The sequence below is a fragment of the Ammodytes marinus genome (genome assembly GCF_949987685.1).
Source record: "Ammodytes marinus genome assembly, chromosome: 11".
Taxonomy (NCBI): Eukaryota; Metazoa; Chordata; class Actinopteri; order Uranoscopiformes; family Ammodytidae; genus Ammodytes; species Ammodytes marinus.
Window position 1 is genome coordinate 9,997,216 of NC_137215.1, and position 16,658 is coordinate 10,013,873.

Consider the following 16,658-nt stretch of genomic DNA (forward strand, 5'->3'; position numbering starts at 1 on the left):
TGAAGTCAGACCTGTGAGAACAACATAACACAGTCACAGTCGCAGTCACAACACGTCGACACCACACAATAAGTTACAATTGGTTTAAAGCTAGGAGTAAGCAGATAGAAAAAGGACACATTTTGAACCCAAACGACCACCAACGCAGCGAAATTCAATATGTCTTCTTAGATGATAGTTATCTTTAATCTACCTTGATCTGTGCTCAGTGTTTGACTTAATCTGGCAGAAGACTGACTGGCGGATTTGAATTTTTATTAAAGATTCGGCTCTTGATTGGTTCTGTCATATGGTGTTACCCATGGATCTTTTTTGGGTTCCCATTTGGTTTCTGTTTACATGTTCTCTGTTTGGTATATTGTTTATGGGGTAAAACATATGAACGATATTCAGCTAAATGTTCTACTTAAAAAAATAGCAACTTGTGTTGAATTGAATGTTTAGTGATGCATGTCATAAAAGTTCTCCACCGTAATAAATCTTAACAAAGTCTAAGATGCTTTTATTTTCATCTGCATATTCAAAATACATGTTGGCAGCTTGTCCTCTATCATCAATTATGCTACTTTTAACTTGAGCATACTTTTTTGATTTTCTCTTTATAGACACAGGTTGTCTAGTTGAAGAAAAAAGCCCACATTAAATACTATTCAAGCAATGAATCCATACTCTTTTTACATCATGGGTGGAATGCTTTCTGCACTGTAACATTGAAAACACATTTCTACCTATTAATATTATACCTATTAGCACACAGGCTTTAATGATGGTAATTAAACTGTGGCCCTGTCATTTCATTTTTCAATGCAGACACTGTAACAACAAAACAACACACAACCTCATGCCCATAACTGCCTAATTGGTCTTCGATAAATAACCCTCATCTGGTTGTGTTTTTTTCTCTGTTAAATCTGACCCATCCCCAATGAACACTTCTTGGTACAGAAACAGCTTTTACAGGTGGACACATGTAAAGCAACACGTTTTGTGTCTTTGCTAGTGTGTGTTTGTTGGTGTAGTGCCTATCAGTATTACCAGACCACTGATCCATAATTCCATGTGTATATCTTTACACTGTCTGAGGAGTTTGGGAAATTATCTTGTCATCTGATTCCGGTCTGCAAATCTGGCCCATGCTCTGACACTCCGCTTTGCACCCTTCTGTGTGTTCTTGGAAAGATTGCTACCTTGTGTTTCCCTGCCAGGCCCTTGGGACAACCCCAAGTGCATTAGTGACGTCTGCAAATGTTTGTGTGTTTCCCTGTGTGCCTCTATGCATGCTATTCCACATTGCAGCTTTCGGTCCAAATATGTGAAACTAAGTTAATGCAGTTAACACAAAACACTTGTATCTGAAATATCAATTGAGGGACATTATACATTGTTGTCGTCTGGTTTGGTAAGTTCGCATGCGTGACTTTACATGGTACACAAATATGCTGTGGTGGTTAAAATGTCATTGCTAGACTCTCAAAATTCAATAGCTGTTGCAGAATTTCATAAGTGCAGCTTAGTGGCAGTTTTATGTGACAAATGAAAAAAATTAAAGAGATCTGTCAAAGGAGAGGCAGATATCTGACAGCAGTGGTTGTTAGTCACCCACTGCCTCGCCTCGCTCTCTTTCCCCAGGAGACATGGCTATTATCACACAGACACCTGTTTTTATGAACCTGTTGAACTCTTTTTCTTTCTTTCTGTGTTGCTCACCTAATAAGAAAAGTCCAAGAAAAGTGCTCACTCTCTATCCCTCTTCTCTCCCACTCTCCCTTTGTTGTCCAGATGGAGGAGGTTATAGCACGTATGCAGGATGAGAAAAATGGCATCCCCATCCGAACAGTGAAAAGTTTCCTATCCAAGATCCCAAGTGTTTTTTCAGGTAAGGTTCTTATCTCTTCACTGTTCTGTTTTGGTTGATGTGCTCTTTTATTTTCTTCTCTTCTCCATTTAGCTCCCATCCACTAAAGCTATGTTCACACTGCAAGCCTTAGCAAGTGCTCAATTGTAATTGATCACTCAGATCAGATTTTCATTATCTATTACTTCACATTTGACTTTTTTTTTTAATTTATTTACTTTTTTTTATAAATGTGGCCAATATTAGACTCCAATGTAAACAAGTCATGGTCCTGAACTGGCCGGCACGCACGGAGCACTGTGTCGTATGGGAGTTAACCTGAAGTCAGCCTTTACAGTTTAATTTCTAGGTTGATGTGCAGAAGCAAGCGAATGTGTGAGCAGACGATAGTGAGGATGAGTAATTGCTACTCCATCTGGGCATAGGTGTGTGTGTATGGGGAGTCAGAGGTGAGTCTGTTGCTGGCTGCAGCAACTGATCATTTTAGTTTGCGAGTATCCTACCAATTATTTCATCAATTAATCAGATAAGGTGCCTGCGGGCCATCAGGCTGTTTACACAACTAGCTGTGTACACAAATGTTTTATTTAATTGGGCATTTATACAACACATTTGTTGTAAAGCTGAGATTCTTGCGATTTGATAGACGCTAACCATACGATCACAACATGGTTAGACCACCAGCAACAACAAAAAAACATTGACACATACTGTATAAGCAATGCAATGCAAGGCAGATTTAGGGCACTTTTTCCTGCTTTCCAAAGATAGTTGAAGTACACGCGTAATACTCTCTTCTTGCCAAGAAGAACACTGAGAGTATTTAGAGGGCTGTCCGTTTTGCATTCTAACCAGCACTGCCAAAATGTCAAGAAGGCCTTATTGGATTGTTTGAGCTGTCCAACCCAATAGATAAGAATCCATTCTGGAGTGATACTCCGTAAGTGATTAGTACAGTTAAACACTGCATTAAAAATCTAAGAGGCCTTCATCACAGTTATTCCTAGCTCACATTAAATAGAAAAAAAACTTTATTTTAATATAATATAAGCATAAATATTAAGTATTTCCATATGAAATTAAAAACCCATATCAGCTCCTAGAAGTGAAAGCCTTACAGCTACAGATTAAGAAACACAATTCTTATGAAACAGGTTATAACATTCTACTGATGAAAAATCCAAACCCCCTTAATGTAATTCTCAGTTTTTCCAGTGTTTGCTTGTTCCTGTAAATTGGGAACACAAGCTTTTTTTTTTGTTGCCCGACTTTGCCTCTGGGCATCAACAATGCCAGAACCACCACTGGTCACCATCAGTGCCCAGCGAGCACACGCTGGGCCTGTCACTTACCAGTCACATGTCCAGCCTCTTTTGACATGGGTGTCTAAGATAGGGCACTGATTAAAAAAAAAGGTTAGAAATCAACACCGACATATGAACACAGACACACATAGATTTAAATGTACAACTTTAGCTTTATTAGTGACATTAGAGGAACAACAATGGAGGACAGCTGATGCACATTGCTTTTTTGTCTGTTTCCTATTTGATGCAACATTAGCTCCCCTGTTCCGTCTGCTCCGTCCGGTCATATACAGCTAGCTAAAGTCCACTCATTCTAAATCTGTGCAGTAGAAATATACATATATATATATCTAACTAACTACAGCGCTATAGTTATACTTCACCCTCTTGTCTTAAAACTATATCATAATCATAAGCATTACAATATATTTTAGTTAAAATGTGTCATGATAGCATCATTGTGGGAGTGTCAATGTGCAATGTTGTAAAAATGGATCAGGACTGAATTTTCCTTCCAGACTGTAAAGCTCCCACTTCAGCCCTGGCGGTTTCTAAGGTTCCAACAAAGATGCAGTCCGTCTGTAGCTCCCCCTCTGTGAACACTGCCACTTGTGTTGAATGGGGCACTCGGCCAAGCTGTGAGCACAAAGGCCTGGGAATGTAACCCGTGTTGCTGCAGTGTGTTTTTCCTCTGCACCACTTGTACCTTCCATTTTTAATCATATAAATTGATTTTTTCGACTTGTCAATTTGTGCACTTGTTACAGTTACAGCACTTGCTTTCATAAGACTGTACTGCTGACAGAACTGGTGTCTTGAGAGTACATACTCAGAGTTTTTCAGAATAATAATTGCAGCATTGAGTTGTACTCTTTTCCTTTGTTTATCTTAAACCTAATAAAACTTCTCCTCACACAGATGCTCAAATTGAGTGAGCTTGTATTTGACTGCCACATATTGTGGTGCATAAACCAAAAACAGATACTTGTATTTGTATACTACTACTGCCCATAGTATATGTGTGTGTATTTATTTAAAAAAAATGTACATACTGTCCTTCTCCTTAATTTTTTCATTTTTCTCACTGATAGCTTAATGCTGTTTTGTGTGTGCAATATCTGACATGTTTATGCATATGGTTCTACTAGTATGGTGCAACTTCTAAATATTCTAGTATTTAAAAAAAAATCATACATCATATCTATAATTTCACTTAGTATTAATTTTCAGCTGTGCATGTTGCCCTATTCTGTGTCCTGTTACTCTTTGCTCCAGACACACACACACACACACACACACACACACACACACACACACACACGCACACGCACACGCACACACACACACACACACACACACAAACACAAACACACAGACATTTCCATGTACACGATATTAATCAATCGGGAGAACAGCCTTGTTAGAGGATTACCTTACACATCTCATTTAAGCTCTCGCATAGAAAAGGGGTCGACTTACATGGTGAGAAAATGGAGTTGTATTAATGATGTTAATCCAATGAAAATCTCTGGTTATGGGGGCACAGAAAAGCAAGGAGGTGCAGTGAGAGTGAAATGGGAAAGAGAGAGAAAAACACAGAAAGCTTGATGGACAGAGAGGCGTCTTAAGGGACAGACTCTCTCACTGTATGAATTCCCTCGTGTCTCCATTTCACACCTTTTTTTCTGCCTCCTGAGGCTCTCGTCTCCTCGACATACCTCTGACTGTCAGCATGACAGGCAGTAATAATAACTCAGAAAATATATATTTAGTCAAAGTGTCAAAGTCAAATGTCATGGCGGAGTGTGAAAACGCCCAGGGGGGTATAGGATGAGTTGATGTTTTTCTCTGAGATGTGAAAATTATTCAGTTGCATTCTCAGATGGAGAAGATGAATTTTAAATGGCACCCACTGTATACAAATGTTGATGTCCCTTTCTAGGCATGTAATCTGTAGTCCTTTACTCAAAAATTATTTTAGGATTGCATATCTGCTTTTAAAAAATCATATAATTACACGGTCTTGCCCTTTCAGTTTTACCTTCATCTATTTCTCCTGTTCTCCTCTCCTTTCTTCTGGACCGTATTGGGACTTGCTTACATCTCAGTTTTTTTATTTTTTTCTGACAGTTGGAAATGTCCCTTGATGCATTGTCTTATTAAATTAAACAATCCCAACTGCAATATCAGCGCTGTGACTGAGTAAGACCGATTGTGTTGTCACTGTACACAAAGGATGCTTCATTATGACAGTGTACCTCTCTGGTCATTTATATTAATGGCCTCGGAGCTTGGAGAGAGTTTCAGAAAATAAATCTTGGTAATGGATGGCCTATTACCCACCCACATGGTATGAGGTGGCATGAATAGGTAAGCAGTGTGTTGATGAGGGGAGGTGGGAAGGGTTAAGGGTCTCATTGTTTTCCCTTTTTATTTGCATCTATCTGCAGAAAGGTGTTTCATCAAACTGTGAATATATATTGACATTAATATTAATGCGCTTTCTCTCATTTCAGGTTCTGATATTGTACAGTGGATGATCAAGAATCTGGACATCGAAGATCAAGGTAAAGGAGCTGATGGATATTGATGTAGCCTATATGACAGAAGTTTTTATTTTTTAATATTTTTTCAAATATTTTTTGGGCATTTTTATGCTTTATTGATAGTGCAGAGAGACAGAGGTGAAATGGGGCAGAGAGGGGGGTGACATGCAGAGAACGACCGCAGGCGGGAATCGAACCCGGGTCTGCTGCTGGGGGAGGGGGACGCCCTACCAACTGAGCTAAGGGCGCCCCCATGACAGAAGTTTTCAATACTTGGAGATGCAAAGATACATTGTGAGATGTAAGAAACAGGCTGCTCACTTCTAAAGTCAACTGGAAGTTAATTATTGTAGTTCAAACACGGCTTTGGCCACTTTAACAACAGGGTCAGCTGCTGGATGGATATGGCACAGGTTGAGGTACTTTACAATACTTAGCTGGCACACCATTGCCACAATTTCCATCAAACACCATACTCATTCCAAGCTGCTAATAGTTCATTCGGGGTACATTAATGGTGTAACCATGCCAAAAATGTGAAACAAATATATAGGCTAATAAAAGAGGAGCTCAAGTTGTAGCCCATAGCTAATTGACTGACTGACTCCATGGCAACATTATACTTCCTGTTAACAACCGCAACTCATTCTCTCTCTCTCTGGAGGTGACCCAGAAGAAAAATGGATTTGATTACTCACACAATGTAATGGTGTGTCTGTTTGAATCTCTTTTTATTTCACAAACATTTAAAACCACTTACATGAAGGCAAATGCATCTGAAGACTAAGCCATCATTTTAATAGCCTAATCTCGTAGAATGTGTCTCTACTCATTGGATTGGCTGTAACGGGTGCCAGGATATCCTTTTGGCAGTGCAGTCACATTGAAAAAGATTGTATAGAGGTCTCAGACTCATGTCCCCCTCAAAGGACGTCAAATAATTGCCCGGCCTTAGGAGGTTTAATAATACCAATGTTTATCCAAAGACCTAATTGTAGGATATCTTTGTTGTTTATACTTTATCATTTCAAGCGTTTAAGTAGTTTTCAGGGCAAGATTAGAGGGCCAAGTACTGATCAAATATTGCACAACTTCTTAACAAGATAGAAAAACCTATGTTCCTCAATGGCGCCTAGCGTATGTGTAGCGTACTGTTAGCATGTGAAAGTCCACAGTTCTGCAATTTTCTTTGATATGTCTTTATTGTGTCCTTGAGCTATAGTATACTTCTTATTAGTCCTTTTTTTACCCTGTCTCTTTATTCTTGTTTTGGTCCTGTGTGATAAAGTGGAACTACACTGTCTTGAGGGGGTCGCCAGATCATTAGTTTAGCATTTCATTGCACATAAATATGACTCAAAAGTGGGCAGATTGAACTGTGATACATATGAAAAGTCCATAGTGGTTGCCTGCTTGCATTAAAGATGGGGATAAAGAGGTGTAAATAACAATGTGAGACACTGCTTACCAGAAAAGAGACTCACATTGTGAGTCTCTTTTCTGAGATTTAGTGAACTGTAGGCATTAGATATATTGGAGTGTTTATATGTGTGGGTGTGAATCCCACTGTTTTTCTGCTCCATTCTGTGCCTCTGTATTGTGCAGCAAGTTCATAGTTGTGATACTTAGCTGACTCATCAGCTCACAGTTCCTTGTGTGTTGTTGTTTCATCTGCATGCAAGGATCTGTCTTTCTTTTTCTTTGTTGGTCACCTGTGTGTGTTTAGATTTTCATCTGTGCACATGTGTGTGTGTGTGTTTGTGTGTGTGTGTTTGTGTGGTGCTGTCTTTGTATAGTATCAGTGTGAATTTCACGGCACTAGGAAGGAGTTAGATCATGGTAAAACACCCCCAGGCATGTTGAAAAATGTTTTTGTTCTTTTTTTGTGTGTGAAGAGGTTTCAGACATCGACATTTGCCCAAGAGAGTATCCTTTTCCCCCAAGCTTCAGACAGAACTGTGATTAATAATGTTCTGTATCATGGCATCTCGAGTATGCCTCAAAACTAAAAATAAGAAACAATAAGTCACTATGCCTGGTGTGTTAAATTGGGTCTTTTAGCTTATTTCTGTTGGGGTCAAGCATTAATTTCCTTAAACAAAATTTACTTTATAGATCTATATAATGAGCCACCTGCTTTATTGAAAATGCTCTTTCATACCTTTCTATCAATATTGTTTTAAAAAAAGCAACAAAAAAAGCATTTCCAGCAGGGGGTTGATAGATATTCCTAAAGTCTTTCATACACATATCAGTATTCAGTTTACCCCCCAAATAACATAGTTACATGGATTTAGTGGATTTGAATTGCCAGGGCCTTTACATTTTGAAAAAACATCAATGTAAACTGACTTTTTTTGTTTTTTTAAATCTATGTAGTGCACTTTTTTGAGGGGGGAAGACACAAGACCTGCTGTCAATTGCCCTGCAGCGGTGAACTGAGTGTTGTTCGAAAACTAAGTGACTTCAGAGCAGAGCAACTCCTGGCGGGGCTGACAAACACAGTGAAATGCAATTAATTTGGCTCACAGCACGGTAGCAGCATGCTTATTATGTAAAGGCAGAAGAGCTTATATCAAAGTTGACTGGGGGTTTAGAGGTTTTCCTGCTAAATGGATGCCACAGATAATATACTGACGCACTCCCGGTGAACTCATTAGCATCACTCTCTTGCAACCTCTGAAGTCTCCGATCTTATTTTCATTCGGTGCATGCGGTTGATTAGCCGACACAAAGTCCTCCCTCCAAAGTTATTCACAAAAGTTTTCAATGTCTTTTAGGAAAAGTTATAGTGGGAAAAAAAAGGTATGTGTAACTCTTTGCCCTAATTCTTTCATTACAATTCAGACTTTTCATTATCCTTCATTGTTTTTATAAAGCCAATAGTTTTTTTCTGGCACGCAATTAACTGCTTACCACATTTAAGGTGACCCAGACTTGATTCAAAACCATGCATTACTGTGCAGGTCAGACATCTAACTAATTGGAAGAAGATAGGTTTCTATGTTTCTCACCAATCACAGATAAACGTCCAGATATCCTCCAAGAAATCATACAAAACACACTCTTTTTAGCAACTGATTTTTTAAAATTTTTCTGCAGTTTGAAAAGTGATGATTGAAAAGTTGATTGCAGTCTGTAGTTATAAAGCAATCTATCTAATTTTCATTTCATTTTTCATTTGACTTTTATTTATCCTCGAGAGACCAATTGAGGGGTGATTCAGCATGACCATCTGGAGCACATTCATCAAAATGTAAATATAAAGGTTAGAGAATATGGTTTGCGTAGTCCAGTCCCAACTGGTGGAGTTCATGCCAACTTTATACTTTCTGTTTATATCAACCAAAGTACCACCTTAGTGGGAAATGTTCAATATATATTCATAAGAAAATAAAATCCATTAGAATAAACCATTTTTTAAAAATGTTTTAAACTTTTGGAAAGCAAAGACACATTGTGATAAGCCTATAATTGAAGAGAGTGAAAACTGAGCAAAAACAGCCTCAAGTTTAAAGAGGTTAATGGACTACCGACGGCTTCTCTCACAGAATCGCTTACAGTATGATTCAGCTTTGCTTTATCATCATTTAAATGAAGCCAGGACGGTTGTTAAAACCCAATCATCTCCAGCACTAGTCTGCAGCTTTATCTGACCTCTGATCTACCTATTAATATAAATCCCTGTAAGTCAATAAGATTGGGATTGCTAAAATAAGTTTTGACACATAAACATCAGGTTTGTCTAAACAATATACAGTGGCTTGCAAAAGCATTCATACCCCTTGAAATTTTTCACATTTTGTCACGTTACAACCACATATGTAAATTTATTTTATTTGGATTTAATGTTATACACCAACACAAAGTGGTGCTCAAAAATAAATAAATAAATAAAAATAGCTCAAGGTTCAGATTCAGCATCAGATTGGATGAATCTGTAGTTCGAGCTATTTTGCAAAGAAGAATGGGCAATAAATATCAGTGTGTAGATGTGCAAAGCTGGTAGAGAAATACTCCAATAGATTTGCAGCTGTAATGGCAGCAATAGGTGGTTCCACAAAGCATTGACTCAGGGGGCTGAATACTTTTGCACTCCACACTTTTCAGTTTTTTATTTATAAAAAAAAATTAAAACCGCGTTTCATTTTCATTCCACTTCACAATGATGCACCACTTTGTGTTGGTGTATCACATAAAATCCCAATAAAATAAATGTACGTAGGCTATGTTGTTGTAACGTGACAAAATGTAGAACATTTCAAGGGGTATTATTACTTTTGCAAGCCACTGTAGATGAAATAGCATATACAAGCCTTCAATATGCTCAATTGAAGCCAGAAGCTCCCATGCTACCAGGAGCTGATCATTCTAGGCCCTCACTAGGAAAGCAACAGTTAAACAATTTTGATCTTAAAGCTCCCATATTATACACTTTTCGGTACTATTATACACCATATTTTATGGTCTTAGTGGTCCCTAATACGTTTTTCTTTAATTGTTTGCTGAAAAAAACTTTCAGATAATTTATTGTACTATGCTGATGTTCAGCTAATCTCACAATGGCCTATTTTTTAAAAAGAGCTGCAGCTCCCCTCGTAAATATACAATCTTTGAGCTGCCCCCGCCCCCTGTCCGGAAGCGAAGCCAGATACGCCTCGCCCTCTGTCTGTCAGGGCCGTGGACCAATAAGAAATAGGGGTGTGGGCTGCACAGTGGAAGCTTCTGGCTTTCCAGTTTGTGAGGTCAGAAAAGGGGAAAATTCTGACTGGAGTATATTGGGGGGGAGGGGTGGGGGTTTCAGAAAGGGGGAGAGTGAGAACAGGAAATATTGTTATTTAAAAAAATATTTTGGCAGTCTCTAGGCACACCGTGGACCCATGGATATGTTGGAACACATTTAAAAAGTGCATTTAGCATAATATGTGACCTTTAATCTTTAGATCATCCTTCTTTAGGATCTCAGTGCCACTTTTGACACAGTTGACCACAGCATATTACTAGATCGACTAGCAAACTGGGTTGGACTTTCTGGAACTGTACTAAGCTGGTTTGAATCCTACTTAAAGGATAGAGACTACTATGTGTCAATAGGCAATTTCACATCTGAGCAGACAAATATTGAATGCGGAGTCCCCCAAGGTTCCATGCTTGGGCCTCTTCTGTTTAACATCTACATGCTCCCACTAGCTCAGATTATGAATAAGAACAAATTATGCTACCATAATTATGCAGACGACACACAAATTTACATAACCATATCACCAGGAGACTACAGTCCGATACAGGCACTGAGTAAGTGCATTGAACAAATCAATGATTGGATGTGCCAAAATTTCCTTCAATTAAACAACGACAAAACTGAAGTAATTGTCTTTGGTGCCAAAGATGAACAATTAAAAGTCAGCGCACAGCTTACATCCGTTATGTTAGAAACCACACCCCAAGCCAGAAATCTTGGTGTTATCGTAGACTCCGACTTGAATTTCAAGAAACACATTAAATCAATTAATAAATCAGCCTACTACCACCTGAAAAACATATCAAGAATTAAAGGGCTTTTGTCTCAGCAAGATTTAGAAAAACGTATTCATGCATTTATCTTTAGTAGACTTGACTACTGTAACAGTGTCCTTGCTGGCCTTCCAAAAAAATCTATCAGACAGCTTCAGCTAATTCAGAACGCTGCTGCTCGAGTCCTCATTAGGACCAAACAAGTGGATCACATTACCCCAGTTCTGAGGTCTTTACACTGGCTTCCTGTCACTCAAAGAATTTATTTCAAAATACTGATGTTGGTTTATAAAGCACTAAATGATTTAGGGCCAAAATACATTACTGATATGCTGATACGTTATGAACCGTCCAGAGCCCTTAGGTCGTCTGGGACAGGTCTACTTACAGTCCCTAGAGTTAGGACTAAACAAGGAGAAGCAGCTTTTAGTTATTATGCACCAAAAATCTGGAACAAACTCCCAGAAAACGTGAGGTCTGCTGCAACTCTCAGTTCTTTTAAATCGAGTCTGAAGACTTTTTTGTTTCCATTTTAACCAGCAATTTTTATTTTATTTGCTTCTTTTATTCGCTTTTAAATGTTTTATAATGTGTTTTATGTATTCTAATCTTGCCTCTGTAAAGCACTTTGAGTGGCCTTGTGTCTGAATTGTGTTATATAAATAAACTTGCCTTGCCTTCTTTTAATTAACATTTTATAGATGTGTTTGTTTTTAACACCATCAACTGGATACCTTCTTTACACTCAAAACAATTAAATATGTGTAGTGGATACTGAATAAGCACTTGCTGCTGAGCTGCATGTAGCATGTATCCTTGAACTTGTGCTAGATGATTTCCTAAATTTGTTGAAAATACGCAGTGCAGTGTCAGAAGGATTTGTTTTTTGGGGGGAGAATCAAGGGAAACTTTTGTACTCTACTACTACTGTGTGTGGGGATGATATTCAACATCAGCTTCACTTCAACAACACCAGAGAGAGAGAGAGAGAGAGAGAGAGACAGAGAGAGAGAGAGAGAGAGAGAGAGAGAGAGAGAGAGAGAGAGAGAGAGAGAGAGAGAGAGAGAGAGCAAAGCATATGCAGAGACACTCAGTCATGTGTTTGAAGAACAGGAGACAGCTAGTTCTAACTGCCTGGGTATCATTTTCTCGTACCTTGCTGCTGACTTTACTTTCATCTGATATTCATCCCGTCTGAAATAACGATGCAGGAGATGAACATTTTGAAAAGATAATACGTAAAAAGGTGTAAGGATGAGATAATTTTCTTCGCGTAAATCTCAGTCTTCTGGAAATCCTCTGTACTTGACGGACAGATGCAGATGCTGAACATAAGCCTAGTCTGTGCCCTGTAGCTCTCCAACATAAGCGGCTCTTTCTTCCTCTGATTTAATAACAGCCAAAATGTGGATACACTTGGATACATGGTGCAGGGATAGGGAGTGGATACAGTACAGTGGATAAGGAAGAAGGGGTGTGTTTATAAGTAAACAGGCTTAAATAATTTATGAGTCATTAGGAGTCATAATTTATTAATAAATGGAGCCTGCTCTGTAACACACACACAGACACACACACACACACACACACACACACACACACACACACACACACACACACACACACACACACACACACACACACACACACACACACACACACACACACACACACACACACACACACACACACACACACACACGTGAGAGTACACATACTGTAAGCATCCTGACCTCTTAAAGCTTTGACAGTCTTCTCAGTGGTAAAGGAAAAAAGAAAATCTATAATTAACTCCCCATCACATGTACCCGGATATGAACGTGTGTTTGTGTGCGTGTGTGTGTGTGTGTGTGTGTGTGTGTGTGTGTGTGTGTGTGTGTGTGTGGCTGTGTGCATATTTTATGCATGCACAAAGTAATCTCCTGTTATAGCATTCATAGCTCTGCTTATTTAGTCCTCATCAATCGTTTCAACCTTTGTATCCTTTTAGCTAACCAGCTTTTAGTGGGTTCAGATCACCGTTTAATGCTAGCCTCCCCGTGGGCTTTGCACAAAACATTCCGTAAATAAGCAAATCGCATGGCAGAAAACAGACAAAGGAATAAAGACAATATGAACAGAGAATTTTCATCACTTCATCCCAAACATGAATAATGGATGTGGACGCCATGACAGACAGGGTCACAGGTTGAGAACAGCAGGAAATGACTGGTGGCAGAAAAGATTCACAGTTGATGATGATTACATGTTTTCGTTATCTGATGGCTTTAAATGCTGCTGTAGAGAGCTGTAGGGAAGCAGGTTTTCTCTCCTACCAAGCACAACAGTGGTGATTTGACTGATGAGTCCCGCCTTCTATGGCCGAAGGAGGGCTAATCAGCTAGACCTCCTGCTGTGCTGTTTGCTGGAAACAAAGACTCTGCCTATTATATATGTACCTGTGTATATATATATATATATATATATATATATATATATATATATATATATATATATATATATATATATATATAGTCCATCAAAGCAGCAGTTCCTTATACGTATTAGTTCCTGGGACTCATTGTGGCAAGGGTGAATTTATACTGGGGGGAATGAAAGGGGAATACAGTTCATTAGCTGAATAATAAAAGCCCATGCTGGCTCAGGATCTGTGATGAGGAACTATTGATTGCAGTATAACGAGAAAATCTCCTTTTAATGAAAAGATAGACTCCAAACAGATGTATCCTTTTATACTGTACCTCCGTATAAACTGAACGAAGAATGTTTACAAAGAGAGGATACATTAGAGTTTGTTCAAAATCTGCCGACCAGCAACACCTTTGAACCTCTTACGTTCACAATTTGACATAATGTGTCTCATTTGTTTAACGTGACAACATGGAAGTGAAAAAACAACAATTTGACTCTGATACGTTGGCAGGCAACAAGTAGATACTCCAGGAAGGTAATGGCAAGAAATAGTCTGGCACATAACAACCATTAAAAGATGACTTCAGTAATTTTATATACTTTTTAATCTTCAGTTTTGTATGAATTAAATAAAATGTAATATAACATGTTTAATATTTAGTTATTAGTTATTAATAATAATCATGCTACGCTCTTGGTGTAGTGGTTAGAGCGCCCGCCCATAGAGGCTCAGTCTTCAGAAGCAGCAGGCCACAGGTTCGAAACCGACCCGTGGTTGTTCTCTGCATGTCATTCCTCTCTCTGACCCATTTCACCTCTGTCTCTCTAAAATGTCTAATAAAAAAAGCCAAAAGTCCAATCTTAAAATAAAGAAATGTGTGATTAAAAGGTGCTAGTAGGTTGATTGATTCAGCTGGGCTTGCACACAGAATAGCCGTATGCTATATGCATGGCATTTGAGTAGATGAATTTAACTTAAACTGAGAGAAAGAAACAGGAGTACACCAAGTTGTAAATGGATTTTTTTCTCTGTGCTTGCTTCCAGTGGAGGCTCTTCACCTAGGAACTCTGATGGCTGCACATGGTTACTTCTTCCCCATCTCAGATCATGTCCTCACCCTCAAAGATGATGGCACTTTCTATAGGTTTCAGGTAAGAATAATGAAAGAAGAAAAGCTTTAATTTGGAGTTTCTAAAGAGTCCAGAATCTTGTGATATGCCAACTCATTTTAGGTAGTATATTCCATAGAAAATAAAGGCTTTAATTAGGTTTGAAATATACTGCATTGTCCTTTCTCTATAAAACATTTGAAGCTCCTTCCATGCTGTCGAGATAAAAGTACAAAAATCCCGTTGCACATGATGAATTTCTAGCAGTGATAGCAGCAATTATGAGGAATCTATAAATGAGGTGACAGGCTGGAGAAAGTAGCCCATCATTTTAACAGGTCCGATGAAGGGGGGGAGAAAAGAGACAGTAGTGGGATTGACAGTGTTAGTGATTTTGCAGTGAGCTTCCCCCAAGTGTGCTGCATAAAACTGACCAAAGTAAATCAATGCCTTAAGGCTGTTTGTGTCAGTCAGTAGCAGGCTTCACATTGCTCTTTACGTGTAATCGCTTTTTCATCTGAGGCCAGTCCATACAATTCTACCCCGAGGAGGGTCAAGATTCATGCCCGGTGTCTGCTCTCAGTGCTGGATGAAAGGAGCTTATGTGCTTTGGACGTTATGCTGAGCCCATTATCCAACAAAAAAAAAAGTTTTTATGGTGACTGACGCAGGGCTTTGACTGTATGCCTACCCCCACATGACAGTGCAAGCTTTGAATCAAAAACATCATGCGGTCTGCTGTAACGCTGTCAATTATGTAAGTGTTCTTGTTAGTTTAGTTTCTTAATGATTTGTTTTTCCCTTCAGACTCCGTACTTTTGGCCGTCAAACTGCTGGGAACCAGAAAACACAGACTATGGTGAGAGAGCATGCTCCCCTGCCTAGTACTTTGTTCAGTGTACAGCATGGACTAAAATGACTAATGAGGCAGACTGTTTTTGCAGTGCATCAAATATATTTGTCCTGTCAATATGTTAATGCTGCAAGTTTTTTTTTTACCAAAGGTTCAAAAGATGAGACATAAATGATACAGCGACTGCAGTATCTGGATGAATTATAGAAACGTATCACATTTTGTTTTGTAGAAGCCTGGCCCAAAGTTAGAATCAGTTATCATGCACTGGGCTTGCAGTTACTCTTTTTTACTTTTTTTTAAAGGTATATTTTCAATGCACTCTAACCTCAGTCAAGGCGTGCACCTGTTGTGCGTATTTTACTGAAAGTTTAGATGGTGATACTGGGATGAGCTTTTCACCGTACACAGAAGAACTAAGTAGAGATAAATTATGTTGCGACGTGAAGAATGGTTTGGGTGAATAGGTAAAGCCTCCGGGGTATTTCATTTATTGTTTCAGTTGCAGGAGTTTAGGAGAAAAGAGCTAATGCTCGCCATGGGAATAATTCTGACAGCGTTTTAGGGAAGATAGAGTGACCCAGATGTAGCGGCTGATTCATGAGAATGATGGGCCATCAGTCTAATGGCCAAACAAAGCTTCAACATAATTGTCAGTTAAGGAAGGGGATGGAGGGATGATGATAGTACAGGAATACACTCAAAAATCAGGCGCATACACAAGCACACACACCGTAACAGACGCTCTGCCAATGATGATCTTTTTGATTTGCAGGCCAGTTTAAATGTGCAGTTAAGAGGATTAAATGAGTAAACCCTGGGCCACTTAAGGCTGTTAAAAAGCAAGATGAGATCCTGTTCTCCCCTCCACTACAAAGCTCTCTTTCTCTCACACAGCTGTTTACCTCTGCAAAAGAACAATGCAAAATAAAGCACGTCTGGAGCTGGCAGACTATGAAGCGGTAAGTGAAAGAGGTATTTTAGTGTCAGTGCTCAGATATCTGTTGTGTTCACTGTGTTGGCAGCGCTCACGGGTTTTATCTCTTGCCCTTTTTGTTCAC

General features: G+C 38.9%; 1 protein-coding gene across 1 annotated transcript in view; it reads left to right on the plus strand.

Moving 5' to 3' along the window:
• Window positions 1-16,658, plus strand: part of rgs7a (regulator of G protein signaling 7a) — a gene marked incomplete at its 3' end in the record, with an annotated part of 46,193 nt that overhangs the window by 22,713 nt on the left and 6,822 nt on the right. Inside the window, exons 2-6 of the mRNA XM_080037026.1 lie at window positions 1,780-1,876; window positions 5,679-5,729; window positions 14,680-14,786; window positions 15,552-15,603; window positions 16,495-16,559. Coding sequence (XP_079893152.1) covers window positions 1,780-1,876; window positions 5,679-5,729; window positions 14,680-14,786; window positions 15,552-15,603; window positions 16,495-16,559 — 372 coding nt within the window. The remainder of the gene's footprint in view (window positions 1-1,779; window positions 1,877-5,678; window positions 5,730-14,679; window positions 14,787-15,551; window positions 15,604-16,494; window positions 16,560-16,658) is intronic.